The 19,265-nt window shown below is 39.8% G+C and overlaps 1 protein-coding gene across 8 annotated transcripts in view; it reads left to right on the forward strand.

The window, feature by feature from the left end:
* CEP83 (centrosomal protein 83) overlaps positions 1–19,265 on the forward strand; it is a 137,176-nt gene that overhangs the window by 35,830 nt on the left and 82,081 nt on the right. For 6 of the 8 annotated variants that reach the window (XR_008378833.1, XM_053584242.1, XM_053584243.1 and 3 more), the window contains 2 exons: positions 4,494–4,754; positions 5,559–5,709. The exons of 1 other annotated variant lie outside the window; for it this stretch is intronic. Coding sequence is in view for 6 of the 7 variants with exons in the window: in XM_053584242.1 (XP_053440217.1) it covers positions 4,594–4,754; positions 5,559–5,709 (312 nt within the window). In the remaining variant the exon portion in view is untranslated. Of the gene's footprint in view, positions 1–4,493; positions 4,755–5,558; positions 5,710–12,578; positions 12,640–19,265 lie in introns of those variants that run through there. One more of the 8 variants, XM_053584245.1, reaches the window with a different exon arrangement.

Consider the following 19,265-nt stretch of genomic DNA (forward strand, 5'->3'; position numbering starts at 1 on the left):
GGAGGCAGGCCCGCCCCACGAAGGGCAGGGGGGCCCTCAGCTTCCTTCCCCGCTGGGTCTTTTCAGCCGTCTTGGAGTCAGTGGAAATGTGCCGGGTGCCGGTGGTTTTGTTTGCTATCGGCGAGTGTACTTTCATTTTCTCTAAGCGGCGGGTGAGATCTTGTAGCAGCCGCTGGCGTCTCCTTCTGCGTTGTCTTTTCTGAATCTGAGTTAACTACTCCTGGAATAACTTCAAAGTTTTTAGTATAATTTGAACTTTTACCAATTACAATTCCAACTGTCCCCGGCAAAAGTTGCCTTTTTACTGCAGTGGGGATTAAAGTAACACCATCCCATTTGGATAATAAGACATTCCTTTCACTTGCTAAATTTAAACCTGCACTCCCAGGAGTGCCCCGTGAAAGGTCATGAATAGTAAATTCAGGGGCTTGAGGATTCAAAGTAGATAAGGGCTGTGTGTTACAAGCTACAGCCTGCTCTCCCTTGGGGCCTGGGCTGGGAGAATGCCCCTTTTACTAGTTTTTTGATCTCCGTACGTCCTGATCCTCAGGATCAGTGTCACCCTTGTCATTCAAGGGGGTTCCATCCTTATGAAATTTTGATTTACATTCATTTTTCCAGTGTCTGCCCTTCTTACAGCGAGGGCATAAGCCGGGTGGTTCCCCCCTCGGCTTATTGGCATGGGACTGTTTACAGTCCTTCTGCATATGTCCTGGCTTGCCACAATTGTAGCAAGTGTTAGTAGGAGCTGTTGGCCCCTTGCCTCCTTTATTGAAGGAGTTTTTCATATATGAGTTAAATTTCTGCCCTTGCATTGCTGCAGCATAAGCCATACCCTGGGCTATAGCTGGTGAGGCATCCATGCATGCTTCTAACTGTTTGAGCAACAGTGATGTGCCCTCAGACGGGGGGAGCATTCTGTTAATGGCTTCTTCCAGCCTTGAAATAAAGTCTTGGTACGGCTCCTCCGCACCTTGCTTAATAAGAAAATGTATAAGCTCCTCCAACCGTTTGAGGGACACATTGAACCCATTTTTAACTAACAAATGCTGTAACATGACACTGAATATACGTTCCTCTTTGATTAATGCGTGCCTCATGGTACCTGTTGATTACTCACACTTAACCGGTCAGCCTTTACCGGCGGGACTGCAGCTCCCTGGTGAGAGTCGCCTTCAATCTGAAAAGAGAGGAAAGAAAGAAAAAGAAAGATCACCTGTCCTTCAGGTCCCTGTTCGGGCGCCAGCTGTCGCGGGCCGCCTGTCGATGAGTCTCAATCAGAGGGTGTTCAGGGTGAACGTTACAGGTGGATTGAAAGGTCGACGCAGGGTGAATTGACAGACTACTACACACCACGGGTGATGAAGAAAGTAGCTGCACTTTATTGATTTTTAAGTCTGGTATTTATACATTTTTTTTCCAGGGTTAAAACAATGTAATCATTATTTTGCTTATGCTTACAAATTATCTTTGTGTCTCCAATTATCTTTGTGTCTCCATATGTGGTTTATCATGCATTATATGTTTTCAAGGTTTTGCTCTTTGGAGGGAGGTGGTTTATTTTTTCAAGGTTTTTGTTCTAGGGAAGTGGTTTCATTAGTAACACCTGGTTGCTTCCCCTTATCTAGGAATGTCAAGGTTTGTAACTTCTCTTAGTTCTGTAATTGTTCTCAGTTTTTTATGATCTCTTTTAAAAACAGCTGAACATATTCTTTTATGTATAATGCTTGACTACTTCTATATATTTTTACTCTAATTAGTAACTATATTTTGATTCATAGTAATTGTTTATTAAACATTAAACTACTCTATTGATTTGTGTTACATATGAAAATTAGTGAGGTAAGATGTTTTTCTAAGTAAAGTTTTATTGCAGATGGTGATAATGCATGTTGTGTTAGAGAAAAGTTTTTCTGTGAGAGGCACTGTGGATGGTGGGTGTGCATATCGTGATGGAACATTTTGTTTGCCGTTTTCTGCATTCTCTCAATACATTGTCTCAATTCACTGACATTCATGGTGGGAGCGTGCTCCCTTGGAGACATTAAGTCTCCTTTGGTTATATGAGATTATGGACAAGTAAGTCATTGTGTTTATCCTCAGTTCCTTAAAACAATCAGGCATTTAAACTTGACAAACAGGTTTTAGACAGGTTTTAGGCTTTTATGCCGCACCTCATGAGTTCCTACGTTCACTAAAAGGCATGCTAGGCAACTTATGCGCTGCTGTTGCAAGCCAGGGGGACTGGGGGTAACGCTCCGGGGAGCACAGACCGCCTAACCACGTACTTTACAACGCGGACAGAGCCATCCCACCACGGCCAGATGCCGGGGGTGCGGCAGCATATGCTCATCATCATAGTGTCATATAGAGTAGTTTCACTGCCCTAAAAATCTTCCACTCTCCACCAGTTCATCCTCTCTTCCCCCCAACCCCTCGCAATCAGCAGTCTCTTTACTGTCTCCATAGTTTTGCTTTTTCCCCAGAATGTCATATAGTTGGGAGTCATGCAGTATACGTAGTCTTTTCATCCTGGCTTCCTTCACTTGCTAATGTAGATTTAAGGTTTGTTTATGTCTTTGCATGGCTTGATAGCTCAGTCCTTTTTAGCACTGGCTAATATTCCATTGTATGGATGTACCACAGTTTACTTATCCATTCACCCACAGAAGGATGTCTCAGTTACTTCCAAATTTTGGCAATTAGGAATAAAGTTGCTGTAAGTGTGCAAACTGTCTTCCAACACAGCTGTACCATTTTGCATTCTCATCAGCAATGAATGAGAGTTCCTTTTGCCTCACATCCTCACCAGCATTTGGTGGTGCTAGTGTCCACCCCAAATAAAAATATATGTGGATTATAATGAAAGTTTTGAGATACATAAAAATTGAGAAACATAAAAACCACACAGACAGAAACAAATGAACCCCCACTCCCCCAAACAATGCTAATAAACCAGCAAGTTGAAACCTGCATGGGTGAATTGGAAAGGGTGCTGTTGTCTATTTTTTTTTTTTTATCCACTTCATTAATTCCTTGGCAAATGTATTTTCTTGACAGGATTATTTTGTGGTGGCCACTACAGATAGTGCACTCTGTTTACAAGGATTGAATCCTAGTACGTGTTTAACATAAGAGTAAAAGGATTAAAGTGTCCTCGAAGGATTTCTCCTTCTCTATTAAAATATAATTTCATAGGAAACCAAAGCACCCCCAATTGTAATTTAAAGATTTTCTTATATAATATGCAGACATGGCACTAATTTATCAGAGGTGATATGTTTCAGGCTAAATTGAGTAATTTAATGGTTGGTATGCATAGGCCAAAGATCTTTTCTTGTATTAAGAAGTCATTTATAATACATGACTAAGGAAGAATTTTATTAGGAAAAAGAAATACATATATATATGTAGAGAGAGAGAGAAAAATTAGTGAAGTTAAAGGGGACAGAACTATTTCAATTAAAATTTTTGTTTGTAATTATTTACACTAAGGCTAGGCATGGTGGCTCATGCCTGTAATCCTAGCACTCTTAGAGGCTGAGGTGAGTAGATCGCCTGAGCTCAGGAATTCGAGACCAGGTGCCTAGAGCAAAAGCAAGACTGTCTCTACTAAAAATGCCTGTGGCTCAAGGAGTAGGGTGCCAGCCCCATATACCGGGGGTGGCGGGTTTAGGCCCAGTCCTGGCCAAAACTGCAAAAATAAATAAATAAATAAAAATAGAAAAACTAGCCAGGCATTGTGGAGGCTGAGGCAAGGGGATCACCTGAGTTCAAGAGTTTGAGGTTGTTATGAGTTATTACACAAAAGAGTGAAACTGTATCAAACAAAACAAAACATTATTTACTCTAAGAACACTTTTTAAAACATTTTTTTATTTCTAGCTGCAATAAATATTTTGTTATTTTCCTAATGCTCTTTCAGTGCTTTGGGGGATAGGTGAGATGATTTAATTTTCTGTTTTTTAACATAGTATATATAACAGATAGGAGTTGATCAATATTTATGTGTTGACTAATTTCTCCTCTGAATCTGCAGGCCGAGCGCAGTTTACCATGTGTCAAATAAGAAACCTTTCATAGCATTAATCACAGACATAGTTACATGTTAAAGGTTATCTTTGTGAAGAGCATGATTCTCCCCAGGCTCTTACCCATTTCCAAAAGGCTTTTCTCTGGATTTGGGAGTATGGATTTTGTCCAGGATCCGCATGACTGTGGTTTATGAATCTACAGGCACCTAAACAGGAAAAGTCTGTACTTGTAGTGTGTTAGGTTAATGTAAAAGATGTGATGGTTACAAAATCTTTTATGTGGAAGAAAATTTTGTGAGGTATGATTCAACTTTATTTTTGCATTTTTTATGGATAATTGAAAATCTAAAAATTTGGCTTTGTTATAAAAATGAGGAGAATAATAAGTGATAAAAATTTGTTAGCACCAAAGAATACATAGGCTCACTGATCACTAATTTAGTTTATTTCTTTCTGTAGGTATAGTTTGGCCTTCTGAGGTTCTGCTTAAGCAAGAAAGAAGTGGGAAATACTCTTGGAAAAAAAACTAGAGCAATAAAAAGCCAGAACTTATTTTTACATGGTTGTCAACTCAATTACCAGTATGGACTCTTTTCCTCCTGGTGGAGACAATGGACTGACAAATTCTCAATCTGAGTTCCAAAAAATGTTAATTGATGAGAGGTTACGATGCGAGCGGCATAAAACTAATTATCAGACTGTGAAAGCTGAACACACAAGGTAAATTACTTAAACTTAGAAGTGGGCTCAGTGCCCATAGCACAGTGGTTACAGTGCCAGCCACATACACGAGGCTGGGGGGTTCAAATCTAGTCCTGACCAGCTAAACAATGACAAATGCAACAAAAAATAGCCGGGTATTGAGCTGGGCACCTGTAGTTCCAGGGAGGCTGAGGCAAGAGAATTGCTTAAACCCAAGAGTTTGAGGTTGCTGTAAGTTGTGATGCCATGGCACTCTACTGGGGGTGACATAGTGAGACTGTGTCTCAAAAAAATAAAATAAAAAATAAAAAAATAAACTTAGAAGTGGGGGGCTTGGTTAAAAAAGTTATTGAACTGTCTTGGTTGAGTATTTGCTCCGAAGCATACAGTATAATTTTGTTATTTTCTAGCATATACATTAAAATTTTTTTAAATGCAGTAAAATTGTTTTTATTTCAAATTAATATGAGGGCACAAATTTTTGAAATGCAGTAAAAGTTTTAAGATTATTTTTACTTTAAAACTACATATAATATCAAGTAGGTTGTGACTTTATAAAAGTCATCTTTTGAAAGTAGCAAAACATAAAAGATTAAATGCATCCAGGGGGCTAAATGTGTTTTTCTCCTCAAAGTAAAATTGCATTCAGAAACTACTATGTTAATAATTAAATGAAACTCTCTAAAGAAAAGACATTTGTGTGTTTAAGAAATATATGATATTGATATTATTTTTCTGCAGCGTTGGTTGTCTTTACATAAAGTAATTCAATTAGAAACCAAAGGAAGCATTTAAATTTGAATTCTTTTTAAAAAAAATCAGGTTGCAAGATGAGTACATTAAGTCACAAAATGAACTTAAACGCCTATTAAATGAAAAGCAAACTCAGCAGGAAAAATTTCAGCTGCTGTTTGAAGAGCTAAAAGAAGAATTATTACAGAAAACTAAAGACTTAGAAGAAATAAAGGCACAGGTAAGAAAATGTTTGAGTTAGTATAAAAGTAGTCCGATGCTTAGAGGAGGTAAGTAGTTTTGATAAATTTGGTAAGTTCTTTCTATATTCTTAATGATTATTTTGTTATGTCTTTAGGTGGTATAATTTAATCTTCTTTCACATATTTTAGAATGTTAGCTACCGTGTAGGGTAACTATGAAACTGTTATTTTATGTAAATTGGAATTATATTACCTATTCTGATTTAAACACTATTTTGCTATTTGGAATAATTAAAGAAAAGGTGAGTTTGAATTGATTAAAAGTTCAGAATTAAGGAATACTTTTTAAAAGGATGCAGTTCCTCTGTAGGAAGCAGCACAGGCCCAACTGTTGCTGCACTCTAGTCTGACCCATCTCATCTGGCCTGCCTGGAGTCAGCCATGGCTCCCTGTGCAAATCATGACAGAATATTTGGATGATATCTGCCTAAAAATCTTCAAGAATTATAGAAGGAAAAAGTACTAATGCATTTGAGAAAGTTTGGGAGAGGAGGGGAAAAGCAACTGCTTTCCTGATCTGTAAGTTAGCTGGATACTAAGGTGTCTGTGCGCATGATTAGCCAGGAGTCTGAGAGCAATGAAGAGAACTGTGACCCAAATTGTAAGGATGAGGAGCAGGAGCAGGAGGACAAGGACCCTGGGGACATAGAGGACTATCATATGGAAGTAGCCAGTAATGTGGAGTAACAGGAGGCCAAAGCCTTTGATTCCACTGAGTCCCAGTTCACCTACTTGATCTGAAAGAGCACATTACCAACTTACCCCCTGTCATAAAGGTATTTCATTCAGTCACTAAACGTATTTAGTTTTTATTGGGGAGTCTCAGAGCCAGATACAAGTTCAATTCCTCTCAACTGCATTAGAAACTCGAGTTCAGCCTACTTGATCAAAATATGTCCCCAGAGCTGAGCCTTGTCACCACTGTGCAGTGTGTATGGAGTTAGTATGGAAGGAAAACCTACTCTGTTTGGTCTGTCGCTACCAGTTTTGTTGTAGCTATAGGAGGAGTGCTGCACAGTACTTGTCAAGAACTGTATACGAATCTCTTTTGTGGCTGAGGACTGTGTACTCTCTGCACACCAGAAGATGTTGTGTTTCCATTGCTTCCCGGTGAAGAATTGAAAGACAAGCACAGAAAATACCTCTTCAGGGACTATGTGGAGAGTCGTTATCACCTCTAGCTGTACCGTGGTACAAGTTGTTCTATGGTTATTCAGATACAGGAACCTAGAGTTTGCCAGAATGCAGTGTAATCAGTGCAGTGAGGTCCTCTATCTTAAGTGTTATCAGATGTACATGTATAACATCCCCACTGACTCTGCTACAATCTGGAAATGGTTCATGAAGTGTGCAGACTCTCAAATAGCCAGCTGCATTGGTGTTTACACTAAAGCCTGCAAGTGCAATATTTACATTGAGAAGAATGGAGACTACAATTATACACCGTGTTTCACATGTAAGCCCAACTTTGGCAAGATGTGTATAGGAAATAGGAAGACTCAGGGCAGCTAGTACTATTATGAGTGTAGTCATTATAGGGAGAATCCTGACATTGTCCACAAGAGCTGGCAAGCTCAGGATAGGGAAGGTCTCAAGAAGTTCTTACTCTACTTTCTTTTTTTTTTGTAGAGACAGAGTCTCACTTTATGGCCCTCGGTAGAGTGCCGTGGCCTCACACAGCTCACAGCAACCTCCAACTCCTGGGCTTAAGCGATTCTCTTGCCTCAGCCTCCCGAGTAGCTGGGACTACAGGCACCCGCCACAACGCCCGGCTATTTTTTTTTTTTTTGGTTGCAGTTTGGCCGGGGCCGGGTTTGAACCCGCCACCCTCGGTATATGGGGCCGGCGCCCTACTCACTGAGCCACAGGCGCCGCCCTCTTACTCTACTTTCAGAAGTAGGAAAAACAACCAAAAAAGCTTGCAGCTAGAGGCACAGATATACAAGCAGACTGATGAGAAGATTCAGAAGAGGGTCATGAACAATCTGGGGGCCTAGATTGACTGGCAGTACCTACAGAAGCTCTTGGCTAAGTATTAGTATACTCTGCGGTATGCATACTGCATAGAGTCCGGACCCAGAAAGGAACTGTTTGAGCCTTGCAGGCTCATCTGGAGGCTGAGATTGAAAACCTTTCATTGAAAGTGGAGCATGCAGACACTATGACAGAGGAGACCTGGAGAACCAGATGGGTAGTGGACCAATGGAGGAGAACCCTGTTGAAAGATTTCTATTACTCCTAAGTTGGAGACATGGACACTCGGGTGGGAAAGATGTGGTTGTTTGATCTCCCAGTTGCCTTTCTCTGCCCCAGGCCACAGACAGCCAGGGCCCCCATCCAGGACAGCAGACTAAATTGACTTCTTAGTCAATTTCTGTTTTCTTCTTATATTTTCACTTTTTGTTTCTACTAGGGGAGAGGTCGTGTTGAATTCACCTTTTAAATCTCCCCTGGATGGTTTTTGGGAAGGAGGGAAAAAATTTTCTGAATATGTTAGATGATTGCAACTTATGTAATTTTCAAAGGTTGTATAATTACACAAAGAAAAAGCAAACCATAGGCTAACAGAACTTTAAAAAAAAAATGAGTTGGCATTATGTTTAAAAAAAGTTTGGGCCAGGCACAATGGTTCACATCTATAATCCTAGCACACAGGGAGGCTGAGGCAGGTAGATTGCCTGAGCTCAAGAGTTTGAGACTAGCCTGAGCAAGAGGCTGAGCAAGAGCAAGATCAAGACCGCATTTCTAAAAATAGCAGGGCATTGTGGTGAGCATCGGTAGTCCCAGCTACTCTGGAGGCTTGAGGCAAGGGGATCACTTGCTTCCAAGAATTTGAGGTTGCTGTGAGCTATGAAGCCACAGCATTCCACCCAGGGTGACAAAGTGAGACTATGTCTCCAAAAAAAAAAAAAATAATAATAATAAAAGATTTACTAATTTTTGTCTATATATTGTAACTGGAAATAAGCTAAAAAAGACTGATAGTTATATTTAAAGAGCTTCTAAAAGAGACTATAAAAACAGTAAGTACACAATTTATGTGCACATTATAAGACATTTGGTACTGAAGTTCTGAGCTGCAGTTTCTTTTTTTTTTTTTTTTTGTAGAGGCAGAGTCTCTACAAAAGAGAGACTTTATTGCCCTCAGTAGAGTGCCGTGGTGTCACACAGCTCACAGCTACCTCCAACTCCTGGGCTTAGGCGATACTCTTGCCTCAGCCTCCCGAGTAGCTGGGACTACAGGCATCCGCCACAACACCCGGCTATTTTTTGTTGCAGTTTGGCTGGGGCTGAGCTTGAACCCATGACCCTCGGCATATGGGGCCGGCGCCCTACCACTGAGCCACAGGTCCCACCCTGAGCTGCAGTTTCTTTATAGATATTTTTTACACTATTCATTTTTCATTTGCCTGGAAAGTAAAGACAAACTTAGACTACACTTAAATTTACTATAAGTTATGTACTATATACTATTTCAAATTAATAGGTAATAATGAATGATAGTTTCTTGTATTCATCTAATTTCAGAAAAGCACCAGACTGTATATTTCTGCCTAGGAATGTACTTAGTACAAATAATAAGGTATTATTAATACTGAAGTCATAAGTAGACTAAGAAGGCATCTTTGACGTGATCTAGTCTGGCATATCTCCCAACTTTTAGATTTCCTGTAATAGCTGCCTTGGAAGTTTGTAATTTAGTAAATTCTTGAAGTCTTCCATTGTGGAGAACAACACTAAGCCTGGTTAGAGCCTCTATCATGCTCACTGTTTTGTTCCTACGTATGTTTAGGGCACTTACATAAATAAAAACCTCAGAAATGTGAATTAAAGAGGGAAATGTAATTTAATCTTATAGAATCAGTGTGTTAATTTGTTTTGCAAAAATTAAGAGGCCTGTATGAACGGAAGCTGGGAATGCTGAACCCAAGATACTTGAGGTATTATTCAAGCATTGCGAATTTAATTATTTTGTCACTTGAGAGTAACATCTAAACATCTTTATGTGGTTTACTTGTATCAAGCACATAAAGTAAGCTTAAGATGGCTGGAGTGGCTATGTTAATATCAGATAAAATAGACTTGTACACAAAGTCTTTAGTATCACTAAAGATAAAAAGGGCATTTTATGATTGAAAAGTATCAATTCATCATGAAGATAATGACCTTCAATAAATAACTGTGTCTCTTTGCTTTAGTTTTCTCATGGTAAAGTTTCTCATGGTGGTAAAGGGAATAAAAATTTCTAATAGGTGTTGTGAGGACTAATGGGATAACATGTACATTGTTACTACAATACCTGGCACATAGAAGATAATTATAAATGACATTTTTATTGTTTTTGAATGAATGCTCCATGATGGCAAGAATTTTTTTTCATTGTGTTTCCTGTGCTTAGGACAATGCCTAGCAAATACTTATTTGTTGAATGAATGACACGAATAAATAGAATAAATGAGTGAATTTAGATTATTGTTCTGCTCATATAAGAGGGGACTTCAAAAAAAGTTGTGGAAAAATGGAATTAAAAAGATAAAAGTAAGAAATATAAACTTTATTTCTCAACATAAGCTCCATCAAGGTCAAGGTGCAAGTGATGATACCATTTAGTCCATCTCTAAGGAACTGAGGGTCTTCTTGGAAATGTAACCATCAGTGCAATGTGTTTTACATTATTAACTGAAGACAAATGGGTGTCCTTTACAGATTTTTTAAGATTAGAAAACAAAATAATCAGGGAGTCAAATCAGGAATGATTTGACTAATGATTTCCTATCAAAATGCCCACAAAATTGCCCTGATTTGATGAAAGGAAAGGAGCAGGATCACTGTGGTGGAGAAGGCTTCTCTGATAAAGTTTTCCCAAGTGTTTTTTTTTTTTTTTTCTTTTGCTAAAACTTTGGCTTCTCAAAACACTCTCATGATAAGTACATATTATTGTTCTTTGGCCCTCCGGAAAGTCATCAAGCAAAATGCCTTGAGCATCTGAAAAAACTGTTATCCGCTTTTGACATGACCACTCTAGCCTCTTGGTAACCATTGCTTTGATTGTGCTTTGTTTTTAGGATTGTACTGCTAAAGCCATGTCTCATCTCTTGTTATAATTCTTTGAAGAAATGCTTGAGTGTCTTGATCCTACTTGTTTAAAATTCCTATTGAAAGGTCCACTTCTAGTTTGCAGCTGATCTGTACCCAGCTGTTTGACATCCATTGAGTAGAAGTTTGTTCAGCTTTTTCAGTTAGAATTGTGTAAGCTGAACCATTTGAGATGACTATTGTGTTGGCTGTTGCTTCTGCTGTTAATCAGCAGACCTCTTCAACTACGGTATGAACAAGATGAACTTTTTCCTTCCTTGATGTAGATCACCTGCTGTGGGCTTCATTTTCAGCAGCATCTTGTCTCTTTTTAAAACAAGTTATCCATTTGTAAACTACTGATTTCTTTGGTACATTGTCCCTATAAACTTTTCATAAAGCATCAGTGATTTCCTCATTCTAACATCCCAGCTTTATCATAAATTTGCTGTTTGTTTTTGCTTCAGTTTTAGCAGAATTCATGTTGTTCTAATGAGGCTTTTATCAGATTGTTACCTTATCCTTCTTAGAGCCTCAAAACAGATTGTATTAGGCATATTATTATGTTAGTATTAATTTATTTTGGTGGAAAAAATTTTTGAAATTCATGCACATGTTAAATATTTTCATAAATATCTTTCATAATAAATATTCATAATAAATATTTTAATGAACTTTTTTGAAGTCCCCTTGTATAATGTTGCATTTCCCCAACACATACCTGGAGCCTTAGCATCTTAGAGTGGATGATTATTTAGTGTTCTTTCATTTCTGTTATAGGTTGAATTGTATTCCCCAAAAGGATATGTTGAAGTCTTAACCCCTAGTATTTGAGAACATGACCTTACTGGAGTGGGTATTAGAATGGGTCATTACAGATATAATTAGTGAAGTTGATGAGGTCATACTATTGTATGGTGGGTCTTTAACTCAATATGTCTGGTGCCCTTAAAAGAGGAGGAGAAAAGAGACAAACAGATGAAGTTGGGAATGCTGTGTGATGATGGCGACAGAGATTGAAGTCTGGAGCTGTAAGCCAGCACAGCCCCAGAAACTAGGAAGAGGCAAGGGAAGATTCTTTCCTGTAGGTTTCTGAGGGAGCATAGTTCTGCAAACAGTCCTCCAAAACTGTGAAACAATAAATTTCCATTGTTTTAAAACCACTTAGCTTCTAGTATTTTGTTGCGATAACCTAGGAAATTAATACACTATAAAAAGCAGAATCTTTTTTAGAACATCTTTCTTTCACACAGGGCTTTTCATTCTCTGCTTCAGGGCTTTCAGTGCTAGAGAACTAGTGAGCTTTTAAAAGTGATTAACTTTTTTTATGGGTTGGAGTATGTCAAACATCTTCTCTCTCATATTGAAATGAAATCATCCTTCCCGTAGCTCCCTGTTAGTAACTTTAGATATTCCTCCATGTGTTAACTTCCCGTACTTTATCTAGTAAAGTTTCTGTTTTTCAACATAAGCATATTTAGTTTCTATGTGACTTTTTTTTTTTTGGCAAAAATAAGCTAAAGAACCATTACATGAACATATATACATACACATATTAAAACAATGTATCTATTTGCTTTAATGGATGCCTGCAATTTGTAGAAATTTTAAGTTTAGAAAAGTCAAATAAATTCAACAAAGATCAGCAAGAAGTATTTCAATGAACATTTAAAAACGGTGATTATTTAAAAAATATACACGTGTTACATTATCTAGTCTACTTGTAAAATGCCTTTTCTAAAATTTAATTTCATCCCTTTGACTTTTATAGGAAAAAGATACAAAGAACATTCATTTGGAGAATACTTCTGCATCAATAATGAATGGGAATGGTAATAATTTCTAGCTCATAGGTTGGTTGTAAGGATGAAATGAAACTGCATAGATGGTATTAGTTCATTGCTTTGACCTAAGTGACCAGTGCTTCTTAGCTAATATTGTTGTTATATACCATGTTAGCAACCTTTTCTTTCTTTCTTTCTTTTTTTTTATGGAGACAGAGTCTCACTTTGTCACCCTGGGTAGAGTACCCTGATGCCATAGTTCACAGCAACTTCAAACTCTTGGGCTCAAGCAGTCCTATTGCCTCAGCCTCCTGAGTAGCTGGGACTGCAGACACCCGCCATAATGCCCAGCTATTTTTTTAAGAGACAGGTTTCACTCTTGCTCAGTCTGCTCTTGTACTCTTTTTTTTTTTTTTTATTGTTAAATCATAGCTGTGTACATTAGTGAAATTGCCTGTACCCATTCTAAGATGCACCATAGATGTGGCCCCGCCCATTACCCTCCCTCTACCAAAACCTCCCCCCTCCCTTCCCCTTCCTTGGCCCTTTCCCCATAGTCTTGTGCTATAGTTGGGTTATAGTCTTTGCTCTTGTACTCTTGAGCTCAGTCAGTCCACTCACCTTGGCTTCCAAGAGTGCTAGGATTACAGGTGTGAGCCATTGTACTCAGCCCCAGCAACCCTTTTTTAATATGAGAAATCATCTAATATATTTCTGATAAAACTAAGTAAGGAAAATTACTTTACCAAAAATTTATATGCTCTTTTTGTACCAGGTGATGAAAACTGTATAACCCAGTATGCTTCCTCATCATTCAGTTTCATGTATTAATTTATTAACAATTTTGGCTCAGAGTCCATAGCATAGTGCTTAGGGCACTCACCACATACACCAAGGCTGGTGGGTTCAAACCCAGCCCTGGCCAGCTAAGCAACAATGACAGCTGCAACAGAAAAATAGCTGGGCGTTTTGGCGGATACCCATAGTCCCAGCTACTTGGGAGGCTAAGGCAAGAGAATTGCTTAAGTCCAAGAGTTTGAGGTTGCTGTGAGCTGTGACGCCATGGCACTCTACTGAGGGTGACATAGTAAGACTCTATCTCAAAAAATAAAAAAAATTTAGTCACAGGAACATTTACCCTTGGCTTCTCAAGGTGCTGGGATTATAGGTATGAGCCACCATGCCTAGCCAGCCTATATTATACTATTAATATGGCAAGGGTTAAGATTTGTGTTTATAGATTTTATGTAGGTAATGATACCTAGATTGTTGTATGATAAAGCATTCTTATAGCCTTCTTTTGAGACACATATTGATAGTATTCCATTAGGAGTCAATGGGAAAAATCCTTAATTCTATGTCTTTGATTTTTTTTACCTGGGGGAGGGAGAGGAAAAGAGATTTTATTGTGTGTGTTTGTTTGTTTTTAATAAGATGACTAGAAGATAAACAGTTGTAGAGACCTCATGGATCAGAAGATTATTAAATTTCTTTTTCTTTTTTTTAAAGACAGAGTCTCACGTTATTGCCCTTGGTAGAGTGCCATGGCATCACAGCTCACAGCAACCTCCAACTCCTGGGCTTAGGTGATTCTCTTGCCTCAGCCTCCTGAGTAGCTGGGACTACAGGCACCTGCCACAATGCCTGGCTATTTTTTGTTGCAGTTTGGCTGGGGCTGGGTTCGAACCCACTACCCTTGGTATATGCACTCTACTCAGTGAGCCACAGGCGCCACCCAGATTACTAAATTTTCATTTGCTATTAGGTGGCCCAATGGTGATATGTACACCATTATAAGACTTAAATCATAGCTGGGTGTTGTGGCGGGCGCCTGTAGTCCCAGCTGCTCAGGAGGCTGAGGCAAGAGAATCACTTGAGACCAAGAGTTAGAGGTTGCTGTGAGCCGTGTGACGTCATGACACTCTACCCGAGGGCGGTACAGTGAGACTCTGTCTCTACAAAAAAAAAAAAAAAAAAAAGACTTAAATCACTGTTGTTTCCAAGTGGTACCTGCAATTTAACTGAATTTGTATTAGGAGCTAAATGGATATTGTGCAGCTGCTTCATTGCACAGATTGGCCAATTTCTGCTTGCTTTGCCTTGTGCCTTTTGCAGATTATCAGCAAAGTTTTTAGGAGGTCATTCACCTTGACAAGACTGAGCTCTGGCCTGAAAGTAAAACTCTCAAACCTTTTAAATTAATGTTTTGTTTTTTTCTTAACCTGTAAAATAGGGGCAAAAGTTATGAATATCAGAAAAAAAACATAAAGCTCCCAAATACAAGTCTCAACATAATTGGTAAAATATGATTCTTACCCTTTTTAGGAATTCATGGTTAGTGAAAAGGAGCGAACTGTTTAAAAATTAATGGATAAGGCTGTGCGTGTGTTGTGGCTCATGTCTGTAATCCTAGTACTCTGGGAGGCCAAGGCAGGAGGATTGCTTGATATCAGAAGTTTGGTACCAGCCTGAGCAAGAGTGAAACTGCATCTCTGTTCAAAACAGAAAAATCAGCTGGGCCTGGTGCCATGCACCTGTAGTCCCAGCTACTTGGGAAGCTGTGGGAGGAGAATTGCTTGAGCCCAGGAGTTTGAGTTTGCAGTAACCTATGATGACCCAATGGCACTCTAGCTGAGGCCACAGAGGGAGACTTTGTCTCAAAGGAAAAAAAAAAAAAAAAGAATAGATGGGAGTAAAGAAAGATCCTGAGACATCTATTTAGAAACTTAAGTTTTAGTTTCCATGTTTTTTGTATGAGTATGCAGATTCCTGTTGTTATTGAGTTCAACTTTATTCTATCATGGTCTGAGAAGATGTAAGGAATAATTTCTTTTAAATTTGCTGAGGTTAGACTTGTGAACTAAGATGTGATCAATTTTGGAGTATGTTCCATGGGCTGATGAGAAGAATGTGTATTCAGTTTTGTTAGGATGAAATGTTCTGTAGATGTCTGTTAAATCCAACTGTTGAATGGTTAAATTTAAGTCTAAAATTTCATTGCTTAGCTTCCTTTTGGAGGATCTATCCAACACTGCCAAAGGAGTGTTAAAATCTCCAACTAATACGGTGCTAGAGGAAATCAAGTTGCTCATGTCTGTTAGAGTCTCTCTTATAAATTGAGGCAAATTATGGTCGGGTGCATAAATACTAATAATCGAAATCTCATCATGTTGAGTGTTACCCTTAACAAATATGAAGTGACCATCCTTCTCTTTTCTTACTTTTGTTGGTTTAAAACCTATTGTATCTGCGAATAAAATTGCAACACCTGCTTTTTTCTGATTTCCATTTGTGTGAAATATAGATGACCATCCCTTCACCCTGAGTCTATATTTATCTTTTAAGGTAAGATGAGATTGTTGTATGCAGCAGATATCTGGCCTGAGTTTTTGTATCCAGTCAGCCAACCTGTGCCTCTTTAGGGGGCAATTTAAGCCATTCACATTAATTGTAAATATTGATAAGCCTGGTAGAATTTTGGGTATCCAGTTTTTTGAAAGTCCAGTGGACATTTTTAATCCTTTCACCACTGTGGAAGTTGGAATTTGATCAAAAGTTTCTGGGTGAGTTTACTTTTGTGGTGGAGGATTGCACTGGTCATTATGGAGGATAGGTCTGAGAATATCCTGGTGTGCTAGTTTAGTTATGGCAAATTTCTTCAACATGTGAATGTCATTAAAGTATTTAATTTCTCCATCATAAATGAAACTCAGTTTTGCTGGATACAGGATCCGGAGTTGAAAGTTATTTTGTTTTAGGAGATTAAAAGTTGATGATCACCCTCTTCTAGCTTGAAAGGTTTCAGCAGTGAGATCTGCAGCCATTCTAAAATTCTTCCCCTTGTAGGTTATGGTTTTCTTATGTCTGGCTTCTTGCAGAATTTTCTCCTTCATTTTAACTTTGGTGAAGTTAATTATAATGTGGCTAGGGGATGTCTTATTCGGGGTGAGTTGTGCTGGGGTTCTGAAACTGCTATCTGAATTTCAGAATCTCTTGGCATATCTGGTAAGTGCCCCTGTGCCTTGCGAAGCAACTTTGTCGCCTTCAGGGATTCCTATAAGACGAATATTAGTTTTCTTCTAATTATCCCAGTGCTCTCTGAGAGAATGATCCGTTTTTGCTCTCCATTTCTCTTCCTCTTTGCGAGTTTGGGAGCGTTCAAAAGCTTTGTCTTCAGTGTCAGAAATTTTTTCTTCTGCTTGCTCCATTCTGTTATGAGGGATTTGACTGTAATTTTCAGATTTTTGAGGACTGCAAATTCTTGTCTCAATGTGCCAAAATCTTTGGTGATTTTGTCTTTGAATTCATTGAATTCTTGAGACAACTTTTGAAATGCTCCTTGAATTTCTAATTCTAACTTTACCTCCATTCTATTAATCTTATTTGCAATCCAGATTCTGAGTTCGATTTCTGACATCTTAGCCATTGTTTATGAATGGGCTCATTAGTTGTGTGTGCCACATTGTTCCTTGGGGGAGTTGATCTACTCTGGTTATTTATGTTACTGGAGTTTTTCCGCTGATTCCACCCCATGATTATTTTACACCATTTTGCTATTGTGCAGATAAGGTGAAGTTGGGTTTGGGGGCTCCTGGAGTAGTGATTAACTAGCCCTTTGCCCCAAAACTGGGACTGGTGTCTGTACCTTTTCCCCTAGAGCTTTGCAAAGGGCCCATACAGTGTTAAGCCTGAGACACTGGATACTTACTTAGTGTGGTGGGGCTAAGTGGCTCTGTCTTGTTTTCAGCTGGTCTCTGTCCTACCCTAGTGAATTAGTTACTCTGGGTTGAAGACTCAGCTGTGGAGAAATACCAGCAAGAACTGGAAAAGGAAAATCAAACCTTCCCATAACCACACACCCATGATACCACTTTGGATAGTCCTTGGGTGATTGGCCCAGTTCAAGAGGTCCAAATCAATTGTCCCAGTCAGCACCGGTCTCAGGTGGGAGAGTTCAAAAGGTCTCTGACAAGTAGATAGCAGGGGTCTGCTGGCAGTTCAGGTATGACTTGCTCCCGTGCTCCTTAAGGTCAGAAGGACCCACCTGGCAAATGAATTGGTCTGGGAAGGTTGATGCCTCCTTTCCCACCTTGCACGTTTGTCACACCCAGTCACTGGTACCCCTGCAGGTCTGTGACCCAGTTCCCTTCAATGAGCAAATGCTCCAGGGGTTTGTGCCTGCCTGAGTCACAGGGAGATGTATGTCTCCTTGGCCAGGCCACTGCTCTCTGGCAGTATCCAGCAAGGGGAGCTGAGGCCTGACAACCTTGGGTGCTTAATGGAGGCTGGTGCGGTTCACTCAGTTCCAGCCTCACCCCGATTGATGTTGCTGACAATTTTGCAAAATTTGTTTCTGTCCCTGCTATATTCCCCTGCAGATCAGACACTGTTTGAGTTCACAGAAATTGGGATCAACCCTTGTCTGTGCTGTTGCCCAGAGCTGGTGTGTCTGTCTTGGCTGCCATCTGTGTTGGGGCAGGCGTGGCTAGAGCTCATACTCAGCTGTCGGTTTCTGCCTCTTCCTGCCTGCCTTTGTCTCAGCTGTGATCCCCCGAGGACTGGGTGCGTCTTAGGCTCACTAAAGCAGTCCTTCTGCTCAGCCCCGCCTTGAGAATAATGCCGTCTCTGCTCATGTGCTGCACCCCATCCAGGCAGGTACCGCCTCAGGCATACCCTTACTCATGAGGCTTTGTTTCCGTCCCAGATACGTTCCAACAGTGGCTGCCACCAGAGAAGATGCCTGTCTTCATCTGGTTGCCCAGCGTGTCAAGGAGTATCTCTTCAAAATATCCCCAGGGGTTTGAGCCCTGTTGTTGCCGCCACTGCTGCTGTGTGCTGTGGGGCACCACCTCTCCTTCTCCTGTAGGGTTCCCTCAGCCTCAGTTCACTGTCGTCTCCTTACTCCCGTGCTGCAGAATCAGCACAGACAGCAACAGCCCACTCCCTCTCCACACCTCTCGAGAAAATGTCCAAGAATTTGGACTCCATGGGGGACAGACTTCCAGACCTTGGGATGAGAGTGGAGGGGAGTGCTGGGAGTTCAGAATTACAGGTAGAGAAAATATACAGTTTTATGCCTGGCGAGAGAGTGCTGTGGCACATTTGTATGTCCTCTCTAGGGAAGGAATTCCAGTTTTTAGAGGGTTTGTCCTATGGGATAAAATAGAAGGGATCTGAAATCTGCTCCCTTGTTTGTGTAGAGTATACTGCGAGCTGTTCTCATGGGGGAGGGGACTCCTGTTCACTTGGCAATGGATTTTGTACCAATTGTTTGTTTCCTTGGGGTCACAGCTCGCTTCAGCAGGGTTGATGTGCATGCTTCAGCCTTCTCTCTTGGCACAGCTCCAAACCATTGGCTTACTTGCTAAACTTCTGTCCTTCAAGTCTCCTTCTGGAGGGGAGCCTCTGTGGAAAGCTGGCTCCAGTCGGCCATCAATAAGTTCCTTTTGGAAAGATGTTTGGTGAACATTTAGGGATCTAGATATAGACCTGCCATTTGATCCTACAACTTTGCTACTAGGTATATATCCAGAAGACCAAAAATCACATTGTAACAAAGATATTTATACCAGAATGTTTATTGCAGCCCAATTCATAATTGCTAAGTCATGCAAGAAGCCCAAGTGCCCATCGATCCACAAATGGATTAATAAATTGTGGTATATGTACACCAT

The sequence above is a fragment of the Nycticebus coucang genome, chromosome 3, assembly GCF_027406575.1.
Source record: "Nycticebus coucang isolate mNycCou1 chromosome 3, mNycCou1.pri, whole genome shotgun sequence".
Classification (NCBI taxonomy): domain Eukaryota; kingdom Metazoa; phylum Chordata; class Mammalia; order Primates; family Lorisidae; genus Nycticebus; species Nycticebus coucang.